General features: G+C 37.0%; 1 protein-coding gene across 1 annotated transcript in view; it reads left to right on the top strand.

Annotated features, from left to right (window-relative positions):
* Positions 1-481: 481 nt before the first annotated feature.
* ATRNL1 (attractin like 1) overlaps positions 482-16,675 on the top strand; it is a gene marked incomplete at its 5' end in the record, with an annotated part of 807,401 nt that continues 791,207 nt past the window's right edge. The window contains one exon of the mRNA XM_080822490.1: positions 482-777. Within this exon, the coding sequence (XP_080678616.1) occupies positions 482-777 (296 nt within the window). The remainder of the gene's footprint in view (positions 778-16,675) is intronic.

Here is a 16,675-nt window from a genome sequence, read left to right as displayed (position 1 = left end):
CCGAATTCCCCTCTCGGGTTGGGCGCGCCCACCTCGGGGCTCCCGCGGGCCCCCGCCCTCCCTGGCGCGCGGGGCCGAAGCCGAGGCAGTTGGCGCGAGCCGCGGGCGAGGCGGGGCCGCGCGCGGGGTCCCCTCCCCCTCCCGCAGGTCCCCTCTGGAGCGCTCCGCGCCGCCCGCGCCGCCGGCTCTCCGCCTCCGGCCCGGCCCGGCTCGCCGCGGCGGTGGGCTCCATTCGCTGAGGACAAGGTCAAGAGACCGAGAGGCGATGCCCGAGTGCGACTGCGGGGGCCCGAACAGAGGCGACGGCGACTGGGATCTGTCCCTCCAGACCGGGGAGCGGGACTGGGGCAGGCGCCGGTGAGGAGGAGGAGAAGCGGCGGCGGCGGCGGCGAGGTTTTCTCCGGCCGAATTCCCCCCCCCCCCGGAACATCGCTGTCCGCGCCCGCGAGCGCAGCCCGGCCGGGCAGGGGCGCCCGAGAAGATGGAGCCGGGGGGCCGGGCCCGCATTGGCCCCCCGCAGCCGGCGGCCCCGGGGCTGTGGAGGGCTCGGCCGGCGGGCGGCGGCGGCGGCGGTGGCGCCTCCTCCTGGCTGCTGGACGGGAACAGCTGGCTGCTGTGCTATGGCTTCCTCTACCTGGCCCTCTACGCGCAGGTGTCCCAGTCCAAGCCGTGCGAGAGGACCGGCTCCTGCTTCTCGGGCCGCTGTGTCAACTCCACCTGCCTCTGCGACCCGGGCTGGGTGGGGGACCAGTGCCAGCACTGCCAGGGCAGGTTCAAGTAAGTGTCTTCGCGACCCCGCACCTCAGCCCTGCCCCGCACCGGTCGTGCCCCCTCCCATCCTCTGTGCCCCCGCCCTCAACGCGGCCTCGGGTCCGGGGGCTGGGAACCGCCTGCAGCGCGCCGCCCCGCTGCAACCCAGGCGCCCGGGGCACTCGGCCGCGCGCCGAGCCCTGCCCGCCCGGCACTCGAAGCCCTCGCGATGGTCCAGGTGTCCGCAGCGGCTTCTGGTCCCTCGCTCTTCAGCATTTATTTCCATACTCAGTTACGGTGCCAAACACCATTTTTGTTAGGTCACTGTTTTTTAATCAAAAATCATGCAAGTAACTCATGAAATACTTGAACATTGCGAAACATTCAAACAATGCAAAAGTGTAAAGGTTAAAGTTACGGGCTACCAGTACCTCCCTCTACTCCCATCCTACTTCTCTCTCTAGAGGTAACCACTGCGAACATTTTAGTTTATTTAGTATGATGATTGTGATCCTAAGAGTTTATGATGGGCTTACTCTGTGCCAAACACTGTTAAGCGCCTGACGTGGATTATCTCATTTGTTCCTCACAACTCTCTGAGTTCCTAGGATGATTATGCTGGATTTACAGAGAGAACTCGAGGCAGTGAATTTAAGTCATTTGCCCAAGATTACACGGTACTAAGGGCAGAGTTATTCCAAGTCAACTAGCCTAACTCCAGAATGTTTACTTTTAGCCAATATACTATGTTGAATTTGCTACGGCAGTTTTGATTGGGAATACAAGAGTGACTTTGGGTAACATAAAATGATGAACTATGTGGGCTTTTTTAATGCAGAGAAGGTAATGGGTTTTTCGAACTGTTTATTTCACTATCAGCTGTTGTGTGAGAGCATCACTTTGGTTTTTCTCTGCAGCTCAAGGCCATAAGGAGTTTGCTTTACAACAGTAAAGTTACCCTCCCCCTATTGGCTGATGTTTATTACATTCCTGCCTGATATGAGAAGAAATGGGTGAATTGGGGGGAGCAGCAAGTAAGATAGTTGAGGTAGCCATCTGACAGTTTGCAGATAGCAGTCACTGAGTCAACTTCTTAGACTTCTAGATAGTTACTGTGAAATTTGCTGGCTGTTTTGCGGCTCTGGAATTACACTATGTAGATTCCTGATATTTATTGTCAGGATGATAGCAAAATCTAAGTGAAGTGTCTCGGGCTCTAAGGCAAAGATAGGAAGTGTGGTTCACGTTATTAATGGATTATAGGAAAATGTCCTGGGAGTTTTAAATACAGCATATTTTCCATTTATTTATTTATTTATTTATTTATTTATTTATTTTAACTATTGCTAATTTAAACCATACCCCTTAAAACTTGTGAAACTGTATTTTTTTAAAGGGCACTTTTAAATTTTAGGTAGATCCTACTATTTAAATTAATTTACAGCGGTTTTTGGAAGTGAAATCTTAAAATGAAGTTTCATGAAATTCATTTGTTTCAATAGACAAATGTTTTCTCACTTCCTAATAAATTAGTATAACACTGTAGTTTTTTGATACTTTTTTTAATTTGAAAGAGGTGCTAATTAAAAGTTTTAAAAACTGTTCAAGATAAGGAAAGATATCTTACTGAATTGTGCTTGTTGGTAGCCTTTTTTACTTAAGTGTTTTGGAACTTTGGCTATGACAATTACAGCCAGCCTTTTTATCAAGTTAAGAATTTTGAACATATAAACTGGCAGCCAACAATGAATAAAGCTGCATCAATTTTTTACGTCTTTCTATAAGTAGGAAGATAACCCATTGTGTATGTGATTTAGGGATTTTCGCCTTTTTGTGGGTGGATTTGGTCTATTTATCTAAAGAGGACAGAGATTGCTATGATTTTGAGAAGCTCCTTTCTACATTTTATGGTAGTGGAACTTTTTAATCAGCTAGCTAGATCAGCAGCCTGCAACCTTGCTAGCAGATATTGTCTCAGTTAGTAGGAAAGATCACAGATCAAGTTAAACTATCTTAATAACATAAGGTGCTGTTCATAAACTTTACACATTAGTGAGTAAAATAGAAATAGCTTCTTAAATATAGTTAAATAACAGTTAACCCTGAATTAATCATTGAATATAAATCATTTCCTTGGAAACTTATTTCCTATGATTCATTGTACTCTCTTGGTAAGTACTTTTTCATTTCTCTGTGGAATACAGGCTATTAATTATAGTAAATATAACTGGTACTATTCCGTGTTTTATGTATACTCTTAGGGGTAAAATGTGGTATTTAATGTTAAGGGGGAGAATCAATTTAGAAGAAAAGAATTCTTCATGGTAAAGTATATGCTAAGCTAAAAAAGGTTTATTTGAGGATGGTGGCTTCTTTTATTCAGCAGTTGAAGGAATAACATAGTGGGAAAGACTAACTGGAAATTCTCACTTCATTAATTATCTTGAAAATCTTTTACTAAGCTGAAGGATAGCAACCTAGCAAACAGATATAAAAAATGATCAATCTTGGTAAGCAGGTGTCAAAATTAATTGGCTGGTTCCATGGTAACTTAGTTTTTTTCCTACCGTGGGGATTTCACTAGGGAATAAGAGAATTCTTCAAATGGTTCTTTAGAATGGAAGATTGATGGTGGGTGGGTGGGGGAATGCAGAAGCAAATATGGTATCAAAAGTGGTACTTTAGTTTTCTTAGCACTGATTTCCGTCTTCAGTTTCTATTTGAAAAGAACAGAACACTCAGAATTATAAGTCATTTCTCACATAGGTAAAAATGAATACTTATCTTTGGCTAAAACTAGGCTGAAGGGTTTGGGACTGAGAATCAGAAAGGACAGTGCCAATATGAAATATAAGAATTAAGGATATAATATATGCTAAGTTGAATTCTGTTTACTTGAATTAGGCTAGTATAACATTAGACTAGAAAAGATTTTACTACAAACTTTATTTAAATGAATGACATTCTCTTTTAGAAACTAGTTCTTTAGAATTATTTCTGTAGAGTAACTGAGATTTGTATTTATATAAATTTATATTTTGTGTTCAGACTTGGACATTTTCTTGCTAATGTGACATAGGAAACTATGACTTCTAGTTTGTAAGCAAAATAAACTACATTAATGATCTGAGATTGGAAAATATCTCATATTGTGAATAATTTCTAAATGTAAATTTATTAAATTTTTATTGAATATTTTTCTAAAATCATCTTCACATCTTATTATATGTTTAATGTGTATATAGATTTTTTTTTAACCTTTTAGATTAGTCAAATGTGGATACCGAAATTCTCGCATTTATAATGGAAGTATTCTATTTCTTCTGACAGCCCCAAAATGGGGATATAATAATGAGGAACTTCATTGCTATTATACACAGAAAGGGACAGGGTTAAATATGTAAATATGTTTCCTTAGCTACTGGTAAAAAAACACACATTTGGAATCCTTTCTATTAAGACTAGGAAAACTGTCAGTAACTATAAAGTTGTACTGAATGCTCCCTGACCTCTAGTCTCTATTTTTTCATTTAAAATTTTAATGTTTTTACCCATAAATTTTTTTAAAGTTTTTATTTAAATTCTAGTTCATTAACATACAGTGCAGTATTAATTTCAGGTGTATAATACAGTGATTTAACACTTTCATATAACACCTGGGTGCTCATCCCATCACCTATCTAACCCATCCTCTCCTCTCCCCACCCCCTTCTGTAACAGTCTTATTTATTTTATTTCAATTGATTAATTCTTTTAGCAGGAGAGAAAGAGTGCGTTTGGGGGGGCAGAGAAAGAGGGGGTGATAGAATCAATTTTTTTTTTGGAAGGTATTATTTATTTGATAGAGAGCAGGAGCTAGCCGGTATTGGGGTGGGTAGGGAGGGGCAGAGGGAGAAGCAGAAGCGGACTCCCTGCTGATCAGGGACCCTGGGATCATGACGTGAGCAGAAGGCAGATGCTTAATCCACTGGGCCACCCAGCCAACCCGAAAGAGAGAATCGAAAGAGGGAATCCTAAGTGGGCTCTGCGCCCAGCAAGGAGCCCATCTTGGGGCTTGATCTCATCATACTGAGATCTTGACCTGAGCTGCAGTGAAGAGCCTGCTGCTTAACCCACTGAGCCATCCAGGTGCCCCAGTCTTCTTTATTTTAAACTAGGATTATAGGGGCACCTGGGGGGCTAGGTTGGTAAGCATCTGCCTTTGGCTCAGGTCATGATCCCAGGGTCTTGGGATCGAGCCTCACATCAGGCTCCCTGTTCAGTGGGAAACCTGCTTCTCCCTCTTCCTCTGCCCCTGCTGTATTCCTTCTCTCTTTCTTTCTCTGTCAAATAAATAAATTAATAAAATCTTTTAAAAAAAGGGGAAAATAGGATTATAATATGTAATTATATCCATGGGTTCTTTTTATGTTATTAAAACATAATTACAGAGTAGAAATTTAAAATTAGAGTATTTCTAAGACCTAAATTGATAAAGTAAGATACTTGGAGTAACATGATTTTCAAAGATTTTATTTATTTATTTATTTGAGAGAGAGAACGAGCATGAGCTGGGGAGGGTAAGAGGGAGAGCAGGATCTGGTGGGTGTGGGAGAGGGGCAGCAGGAGAGGGACAAGTGGACCCCCAGGTGAACATGGAGCCCATCCCGGGGCTTACAACTTTTCTATGTGGTATGTAGTAGTATCTCATTGTGGTTTTAATTTGCATTTCTCTAATGAGATGATGTTGAGCATTTTGTCATGTGCTTATTTGCCATCTGTGTATCTTCTTGATGAGGTATTTGTTCAGAACTTTTGCACACTGGGGCGCCTGGGTGGCTCAGTCATTCGCTGTCTGCCTTCAGCTCAGGTCATGATCCCAGGGTCCTAGGATGGAGCCCCGCATTGGACTCCCTGCTCAGTGGGAATCCTACTTCTCCCTCTTCCATTCCCCCTGCTTGTGTTCCCTTTCTTGCTTTGTCTCTGTCAAATAAATAAATGAAATCTTAAAAAAAAAAAAAAGATCTTGGAGCACCTGGGTGACTCAGTGGGTTAAAGCTCTGCCTTCGGCTCAAGTCGTGATACCAGGGTCCTGGGATCGAGCCCCGCATCGGGCTCTCTGCTCAGCAGGGAGCCTGCTTCCTCCTTTCTCTGCCTGCCTCTCTGCCTACTTGTGATCTCTGTCTGTCAAATAAATAAATAAAATCTTAAAAAAAATGATCTTTTGCACATTAGAAAAAAAACATTTTTTTTCTTGTTATTTCATTTTTATAGGTTCTTTACATGTCTGGATACTAGTTCCTTTTCAGATACATCATTTGCAAATGCTTTTTCCCAGGCTGGGGTTTTCATTCTCTGAACAGTGTTTTCAAAGAACACAAGTTTTAAATTTGATGAACTTCAGTTTATCATTTTCTTGATGATTTCTATGAAATTCTTGATTTCTTCTTGATTTCTATGAAATTTACTTTTGGTTTTGGATCTAAGAAACCTTGGCTTAAGTCATAATTTCTCTTTAATTTTTTTTTCTAGAAGTTTTGTAGTTTTAGATTTTACATGTAGGTTTATAGTTCATTTTGAGTTAATTTCTGTATATGTAAGAGGTATGGATCTCTATGGATCTCAGTTCTTTTCTTTTTCTTCAGCATGTAGAAATTCAGTCTTCAGAGCTATTTTTTTTTTTTTTCTTCAGGGCTATTTTAAAAACACTATTCTTGGTGGCTCATTTGGTTAAGTGTCTGACTCTTGATTTCAGCTCAGGTCTTGATCTCGGGGTCCTGGGATTGAGCCCCACATTGAGCTCTTCTGCTCAGCATGGAGTCTGCTTGGGATTCTCTCTCTCCCTCTTCCTCTGCCCAAGTCCCACTCTCTCTCTCTCTAAAATAAATAAATAAAATCTTAAGAAAGATAAAACAAAAAGACTCTCCTTTCTCTGAGAAGTCACTTTGTATCTTTGCCAAACTCACTTGTTCATATACTTGTGTATATTTCTGAATTCTCTGTTCCATTGATTTCTTTGTCTATTTGTACGTCAAGACAATTACCTCTTGATTATTGTAGCTTTATAAGTCTTCAGGTCAGCAAGTGGTAAGTCCTTTAATTTTGTTCTTTTTAAAAAATTATTCTGGTTATTCTATTATTTGGTTATCTGGTTCTTTGCATTTCCATATGAATTTCAAGAATCAGCTTGCCAATTTCTACAAAAAAAACCTGCTGGGATTTTACTTTGGATTGTGTTGAAGCTGTAGATGAATTTGGGGGACAGTTGATGCCTTATTAACACTGAGTTTTCTAACTCCTGAACCTGGTATATCTCCTTTTGTTTAGGTCTTTTAATTAATTAATTTATTTTTTAAAAAAGATTTTTATTTATTTATTTGACAGAGAGAGACACAGTGAGAGAGGGAACACAAGCAGGGGGAGTGGGAGAGGGAAAAGCAGGCTTCCCGCTGAGCAGGGAGCCCAATGTGGGGCTCGATCCAAGGAACCTGGAATCATGACCTGAGCCAAAGGCAGATGCTTAACACCTGAGCCACCCAGGCACCCTTGTTTAGGTCTTTTTAAATCTCTCAGCAGTCTTTTAAAATTTTCAGTGAACAGGTTTCACAGTGCTTGTCAGATTTTTCCTTAAATATTTCACTTTTTTTTTTTTTAAAGATTTTATTTATTTATTTGTCAGAGAGAGTGAGCACAGGCAGACAGAGAGGCAGGCAGAGGCAGAGGGAGAAGCAGGCTCCCTGCTGAGCAAGGAGCCCGATGTGGGACTCAATCCCAGGACCCTGGGATCATGACCTGAGCCGAAGGCAGCTGCTTAACCAACTGAGCCACCCAGGTGTCCCTATTTCACATTTTTTGATGCTATTGTAGATTATATCCTTTTTAGTTTTGATTTCTGATTGTTGCTATTATATAGAAATATAACTGTTTTTGTTTATTAATCTTATACCTTTCAATCTTGCTAAACCATTAATTATAAATTTCTGTAAATTCCTTATGATTTTCCAAATGGATAAGTATGTTGTTTGCATATAAAAATACCTTTGCTCCTTGCTTTACAATCTTGGTGCCTTTTCTTTTTCTTGCCTTATTTCACTGGCTGGAACCTCCATTGCTGTGATCTATACATGGGATGAGAGTGGTCAACTATATGCTATTCATGATTTTGGGGGACAATATTTAATCTTTAAGCTAACTGTAATGTTTCTGTAAGTTTTTTATAAATCCCTTTTATCACATTGAGGATGCTTCCTTCTCTTCCTAGTTTGATAAGAGTCTTTATTGGAGATGGATATTGGATTGTGTTTTCTGCATGTGTTGAGATCATCATATCATTTTTCTGATTGTTCATTGATATTATGAATTCTGTTGCTTAGTTTTTAAATGTTGAACCAATGTTACATTCCTGAGATGAGGACCATCTGAAATATATTTTCTTTCATTATATATTATTTGGATTTGATTTAAAATTTTGCTTAGAATTTTTGTGTATATGTTCATGAAGGATATTGGTCTGTAGTGTTCTTACAATGTCTTTGCACAGTTTTAGAATCAGTATAATGCCAGCCTCACAGAATGAGTTGGAACCTTCCTGTTTACTTTGCTCGAAGAGTTTGTGTAGAATTGGCATTATTTTTTCATTATGTGTTTGGTAGAATTCACCACTGAAGCTCTGGAGGCCTGGAATTTTCTTTAACTCTAGATTCAATTTAGTTAATATAAATTTATTTGACTTAGCATATTTAACTACAAGTTCAATTTATATAATATATATAGAATTTATTAAAATTTATTGGCCAGAATATTGTCCATCTTGGGAAGCATTCCTTGTGCTTGTGAAAAGAATGTGTTTAATGGGTAGAATGTTCTATAAATTTAAGTTAGCTTGAGTCGATTTGTAGTTTTGTTCATTTTCTAAAACCTTTCTGATTTTCTGTCTACTTCTATTAGTTATTGAGAGAGGGGTATTAAAATCTTAAATTATAATTTTGCATTTATCATTTGTCCCTGCAGTCTTATCTGTTTTGCTTCATTTATTTTGAAGCCCTGTTATTAAGTACATGAAATTTTATATCTTCTTGATAAATTGACCCCTTTTTTCATTATGAGATGACTATTGAGAAGATGATTTTTTTTTTTTCGTGTCTTTGTACCTTTGTTGAAAATCACTTGGGTATGTCTATCTCTATATTTGTTTCTTGATTCTGTTCTGTTCCTTTGGTCCATATGTCTGTCTTTTTCAGAGTCTCTTTTTTGACTATTGTAGCTTTGTAGTAAGTCTTGAAATTAGATAGAGAGATTCCTATAACTATTTTTATTTTTGAGAATTCATTTAGTTATTCTAATTCATTTGCTTTTCCACATTTTAGAATCTGTTTATCAGTTTATCAGTTCAAACACTGGGATTTTGGGTGGTATTGTGTTGACTTGAGATCATTTTAGGAAGAACTGACATCTAAACAATACTGACTTCTCCAGTCCATTAACGTGATATATTTCTTCATTTATTTAGGTTTTCATGGATTTCATGCATAAGTATTTTGTAGAGATATATGTAGATCCTACATGTATTTTGTTAGATTTATACCTAGTTTATGTTCTTTGATGCTATTGTAGTTGATATTGTTTCTTTTAATCTCACTTTCTATTTGTTCTTCTTTATTATGTGGAAATACAATTGATTTTTGTATATTGACTTTGTATCTTGCCTGCAATGTTGCTAAACCCATTTAGTTTCAGTAGCTTTTCTTATAGATTCCTTGGGATTTTCTACCTAGACAATTATGTTAGCTGTGCATGGAGACAGCTTACTTCTTCCTTTGCAATTATATGCCCTTTATTTTTCTTCTTGTTGTATTGTACTGGCTAGGACCTTTAGCTTGATGTTAAATAAGAAAATAAAAGTGGCTATCATTGCCTTGTTCCCAACCTTAGGTGGAAACATTCAGTTTTTAAGCATTAAGTATTATACTAGCTGTAGGCTTTTTTGGTAAATGCCCTTTATTAGGTTAAGGAAGTTCCTTACTTTTCCTTATTTTGAGAGTTTATCATGTATGGATATTTTTTTCTGAATCTGTTGAGATGATCTTTTGGTTTTTCTTCTTTAGTTTGTGGATATTGGTGAATTCAATCAATTTTCAAATGTTTAATCAACCTTACATTCATGTGATAAACCCCACTTAGTCATAATATTTTACGCTTTTTATTTATTGGTGTATTTGATTTGCTGTTATTTTGTTGAGGATCTTTGCTTCTGTGTTCTCAAAGAATAGTACTTTGTAATTTTCTTTTCTTGTGATGGGTTTGATTTTCTTGTCATAATGATTTTGTTTGATTTCTTATCATGCCCTATAAAATGAATTAGAAGGTGCTTCTCTTCTTTTTTCTGGAAGAATTTATGTAGAATTGGTATTACTTTTTTTCATCAATGTCAGTAAAATTCATCTTCATTTAGTTTTGTGTAACACCCAGTGTTCATCACATCATGTGCTCTCCTTAATGCTCAGATGGACCAAAGAAAGGGCCTGGCCCTTTCTTTGTGGAAAGGCTTGCAACTATGAATTTAGTTTTAAATTAGATGTAAGGACATTCATTTCCTTGGTTTCTTTTTGAGTGCATTTTGGTAGATTGTCTTAGAAAGATTGGTCCATTTCAAGTTTTCGAATTTGTGAGCATAACATTTATATAGTATTCCCTTATGATTTTGAAGTCTGTGGCATCTTTAGTAATATTTCTTCCATTTCTGATATTGGTAGTTTACATTTTCTTTCTTTTTTCTTGTTTAGTCTGGCTAGATATTTATTGGTGTTATTGATCTTTTCAAAGAATATGTTTGGTTTCATTGATTCCTGCTATTTTTTCTTTTGTTGTTATTTTCAGTTTCATTGATTGCTGCTTCCTTTGGTGTTAATTTTCTTTTATTCTAATTTCTTAAGATGAAAAGTTCACATTGTCATTTGAGGTGTGTCTTCCTTTCTAATGAAAGTTTTTAAATTCTGTTTGTGTTCTTCTAGGCACTGCTTTAGCTGCATCTCACATACTGATATGTAGTACTTTCATTTTTATTCAGTTCAATATACTTTCTGATTTTCCTTTAGACATTCTCTTTGGCTTATGTAGAACAATTTTGTTTAACTTTCAAATATTTGGGGATTTACCAAAGGTTTTTCTGTTACTTATTCCTAATTAAAGTCCGTTATGTTCAAAGGATATACCTTGTATGATTTCAGTTCTTATAAATTTATTAAGACTTGTTTCTGGGGACACCTGCATGGCTCAGTTGGTTATGACCTTTGGCTCAGGTCATGATCCCAGTGTCCTGGGATGGAGCCCCACATCAGGCTCCCTGCTCTGCGGGAGGCCTGCTTCTCCTTCTCCCACTCCCTCTGCTGTGTTCCCTCTCTTGCTGTGTCTCTGTCAAATAAATAAATAAAATCTTAAAAAAAAAAAAAAGACTTGTTTCTGGAAAAAAATATGGTGTATTGTGGTGAATTTTTACGTTTGCATTTGAAAAGAATATACATTCTTCTGTTGAGTGGAATGTTATAGAAATCTCAATTAGGTCATGTTGGTTGTTGTAATTGTTCACATATTCTTTATCTGTACAATATTCCGTCTAGTTCGGTTGATTACTGAGAGAGGAGTGTTGAAGTCTCTAACTGTAACTATGGATTTGTCTGTCTCCTTTCACTTCTGTCAGTTTTGCCTGTGTTTCAAAGTTTTTTTGGTGGGGGCATATACACTTAGAACTGCTGTGTTTTTTGGTGAGTTGACCCATTTATCATAGTATCATTTTCTTCCTCTTTTTCTTTGGTAATTGCTTCTGCTTTCTTCTTTGATATTAATAGCTATTCTATTATATATACATATTTCAATCCAATCTAGTTATCTCTTCCTATTTGTTTATTGAGACTTTTTACATTTAATATATTTGGATATATTTTGGCATTCTATTTTAATTTGCTATTGGCCCTTTAGGTGTATGTCTTTTTAAAAAAATTTAAATTCAATTAGCCAACATATAATACATCATTAGTTTTTGGTATAATTTTCAGTGATTCATTAGTTGTGTATAACACCCAGTGCTCATCACATCATGTGCCCTCCTTAATGCTCATTACCTAGTTACTCCATCCCCCCACCCACCTCCCTTTCTGCAATCCTCAGTTTGTTTCCTGGAGTTAAGAGTCTCATGGTTTGTCTCCCTCTCTGATTTCTTCCCATTCAGTTTTCCTTCCCTTCCCCTATTGTCCTCTGCACTGTTCTTTATGTTCTACTTATGAATGAAGCCATATTATAATTATTTTTCTCTGACTGACTTATTTTGGGTATATGTCTTCATATTATGTTTTAGTGGTTATGCTAGTATGTTAGTAATTACAGTATGCATACCTAACTTTTTATAATCTATTCAGAGTTAATATTTTTCTTCAGGTAAAATTAAGTTTTAGAACTCTGTCCATTTATCCATCTCCACTGACCTTTGCTGTAATTGTCATATACATCACATCTACTTGTATGGCAAACCCTATTAGATAAAGTTATAAATTTTGCTTTCAACAATATACATATTTTAAAGAACTTAAGAGGAGAAAAATTGTCTTTTATATTTTCTCAGATATCTTTGCTTTCTTTTGCTCTTTGCTTATCGCTAGAGAGAAATTTCCTTTTAGGGTCATTTCCCTTTAGTGTGAACCACTTTTTTTGTGGGGGGGGGTCCATTTCTTTTCAAACATGACTGTTGCTGATGTATTTTCTTAAAATTTTTTTGACCTAACAGTACCTTTATTTTGCCTTGTTTAGTGAGGGATATTTTTACAGGAACAGAATCCTAGGTTTTCAATTCTTTTCTTTCAGCATTTTAAAACAGGTTGCTCAATTTTTTTCTGGCCTTTCATGGTTTCTGATGGGAAGTCTGCAGTCATGCTAATTGTTTTTCTCCTATGTATATAATGTCATTTTTCTCTAGCTGCTTTCAAGATTTTTCTACATTTTTTGTTTTAAGCAGTTCAAATTATGTATCTGGATGTAGGTTTCTTTAAATTTACCATGAGTGGTCGGGTTTACTGAGCTTTTTTAATTTATATTTATGTCTTTCACCAAAATGGGATTTTAGAAAAACCATTATTTCTTTTAATATATTTGCAGTAGTCTTTTTTGTTTCTTCTTCTGGGACTTCAGTGACACTAATGTTAGGTTTTTGATTTAGCTACACAGGTCCTTGAGGTTCTGATCTTTTTCTTTTTTTAATCTTTTCTCTTTCTTCAGATTGTGTTATTTCTTTTGAACTATCATTAGCTTCACTGACTATTGCCTCTGTTATCTGCATTCTGCTTTTGAACCCATCCAGTCAGTTTAAAATGTAGGATGTGGTATTTTACATTCTTAACCTTTCCATTTTGTTCTTTTTGATGATTTTTCTTTCTTTCTTGAGAATGTCTCTCTTTTCATTTCACTTATTGTCTTTACCTTTGTCTCGTGGTGTCTAGTTATAATACTTAATGTCTGTCTGATGATGCAAATTTTTGGATCTTAGGATTTTCTGACATCCATTGATTATCTTTTTCCTTGAGAATTGTGTATATTTTACTAGTTCTTTGTATGTTGAGTGATTTTTGGATTTATTCTGGACATTGTCAAGGTTATTTTGCATAGGTTATGGATCTTGTTATGTTCTGGGGAATGTTGATTTATTGATCTATTTATTTGTTTATTTTTATTTAGTAAGCAACAAATCAGTTAGCTTCAAGTAGCAAATTCTCTGTCATGCTTTCTGAGGGCAGTGGTTATAAAGCCTTTGGATCTGAATGCACACATGCCACTCACGGATTATTCTGAGACTTGTGCAGTGTTTTAGTTTTATTTCAGTTCTCAAATCCTTCATTAAGCTGCTTTTGGGTCTGTTCCTCATATGGGCTGCTCAGATTGAATCTGAGTCTTATGTGGGTTCATACACAGAATTAGGGGATTTCCATCTTCAGCAATCTGTTACTTGGGACATCTTGCATACTCTGGTAGCAGGGGTACTTTTTCCCAGCCATTTTTAATGGAAAGACAGAATTTCTCCTTTAAGAGTCCATCTGTATGTGTATGTATTGCTGTCATTCTCAAGGTTTGCCATCCTTTTCATCTCCATGGCCATTATTTTAGTAAAGTCCTGAATTTTTCTCTACTGGGTTGTTGCAGTAGCTCTTTAATTCATTTTTCTTCTAATTTTCCCCTTGCTATTCTCTTCTTTATTGCTACCAAAGTTTGCTTCCTAGAATACAAATTTGATTATATCTCTTCTTCTCCTGAGAGCTAGAATATTTAAAGCAGTGACTCTTAAGTTTTCTGATGACGAATCTATTGTCATTCAGATTCTTGTTTTCTAGCTAATGTGTCGTTTTCTTCTGGCTTTCTTTCTTTTTTTCCTTTTAAATTTTCAGAAATTTGCTTATGCTATGTGTGGGTATGGAATTCTTTGAGTTTTTCTTGTTAATTGCTCTGCTTCTTGCTCTGTAGGTTTATATCTTTTTCAGAATTTGTAAAATTTTCTATTATCATTTTTTCAGCTCCACACTCTTTCTTCTTTCCTTTGACCCCAAAGAGACAAATATTAGATCTTTGTTACTGACTTCTAGGTCACTAAAGCCCTATTCAGTCTTTTTCTTTCTATTCAGGTTGGATAACTTTTTTTTATCTGTCTTTGTGTTCATTGATTCTTTCCTCTGTTATCTCCATTCTGTTATTGGGCCCATCTTGTGAACTGATACAAAAAGTTTTCATTTATTGTATTTTCCATTTTATTCTTTATGTCTTCTGTTTCTTTGCTTGAAACTGTATTTCTATATTTGTTTTGAAAGTATCTGCAGCTTCTTGTTGTATTATTTTTCTGATAGCTGCTTTAAGATTCCTTTTTTTTTTTTTAAAGATTTATTTATTTATTTATTTGTCAGAGAGAGAGAGAGGAGCGAGAGTGAGCACAAGCAGACAGAGTGGCAGGCAGAGGGAGAAGCAGGCTCCCTGCCGAGCAAGGAGCCCGATGTGGGACTCGATCCCAGGACGCTGGGATCATGACCTGAGCCGAAGGCAGCTGCTTAACCAACTGAGCCACCCAGGCGTCCCTGCTTTAAGATTCTTGATGGATAATTCTACCATCTTTACCAGAGCAGTGATGGTAACTTCTGATTATCTTTTTCAGATGAGTTGAGATTTTCTTGTTTCTTGGTATGGCAAGTAATTTTGGATTATATCCTGGACATTTTGAGTATTGTGTATGAAATTCTGGTTCCTGTTTAAAAATTCTGTTTTAGGAGGCAATCAACTTGTTCTAGTTCTGCCTACATGACCTTCACTTTTTTTTTTTTTTTAAATATAACAGCTTTATTTAGTTGTAACTTATATAACATAATATTCACCACTTTAAATGGCTCAGTTGTTTTTGGGATATTCAGAGAGTGGTGCAGCCATTACCATATCTAATTTTTGAAAAATTTTTTTAATCATCACACAAAGAAACACCATTTCCATCAGCACTCATTCTATATTTCTCCCACCCAACAACTCCACTAATCGGGTAGCCACTAATTTGCTTTCTGTCTCTGTGAACTTGCCTCTTGTGGACATGTTATATAAATGGGATCATATAATGATTCCAGCCTTTTGTCATGAGCTTCTTTCACATAGCATGTTTTCAGGTTTCATTCATGTACCATGTGTCCATTCCTTTTTATTGCTGAATAATATTCCATTGTATGGATATTCTACATTTTGTTAATTTAGTTATCAATTATTGGACGTTTAAGTTGTTTCTACCCTTTGACTATTATGAATAATGCTGCTGTGAATTTTTGTGTACCAAATTTTTGTGTGGACATATGTTTTCATTTCTCTTAGGTATATATGGAGGAGCATGCTTGTCCATTTTTGTGCTGAGATTTGAATGCCAGTTTAGTTTCCAAAGCCTTGGTTGTACCATTCTGCTCTGCCCTGTTTGTCTGCTCCAAAGAGACCATTCTGAAATGTAGGTGATATTCCATACCGTAGTTAAAGTCTAAAACTTTTTTGCTTTGTTGGTTGAGATCTATTTCACATATGGGCTACCTGAGGGTGTACCCAGGACTTCATATACAGATTTGAAAGATCTCCTTTTTCATCATCTTCATCTTTGTGTAATCCCTCTCCATTCTCTAGTTAGGAAGATGAGGGGTGCTAACTCTGCTGTCATTTGCGTAGTGCAGGGTGGGGATGGTCTATCCCAGGATCTCTGCAGCTGCTGCAACCCCAGTGATGAGCGTCAGCGCTGCCGCCTCCTTGCTGGCACTTATTTAGTGCATGGCAGAGATCACTGAGGGACCCTACCTCCACATTTTCTCCCAGTGGGAAGGGGAAGATACTTAGTATTTTTATAGGAAACATGTAAACATTTTTTTTTTTAAAGCACCGTGTACATTAAAAACTCTCAAGTTGATTCTCTGTGTCTCATAAAAGAGTAGAAACTCTAAGAGCATTTTCCATGTTTTGATATATTATTTATATGAGTTTTTGTAGGCAGGGGGTGTTTAGCTTTTACAAAATTCTCAAAAGTGATCTCAGATCTCCAAATGGTAAGAATCATTGTATCATAGGAAAGAAAGTCAAATAATGGTCACCTTATATGTATAGCTTGAAAGCTTATTTTTTCAAGACATGGAATGTCCTCAAAAGTAGTTTTTAAATATATTTTTCAAAAAGCTTAGGAAGATTATACAACAAGGATAAAAGATTTTTCCTGTTTTTAATTGCTCAAATAATCCAAACATTTACATCTATATTACACATAGAAACATATAGATATAATGTACATTCATATATATTTATATATATTACAAATATATTTATATATTATGTATATACATACATATACCTGACGTATTTCTGTAAATACATATTAGAGTGATGGGGAATAGTCCATATTCCTCTATGTATG

Source organism: Martes martes (assembly GCF_963455335.1).
Source record: "Martes martes genome assembly, chromosome: 14".
Taxonomy (NCBI): Eukaryota; Metazoa; Chordata; class Mammalia; order Carnivora; family Mustelidae; genus Martes; species Martes martes.
The sequence above is the reverse complement of the archived record's forward strand: the minus strand, read 5'-3'. Positions and strand labels throughout refer to the sequence as shown.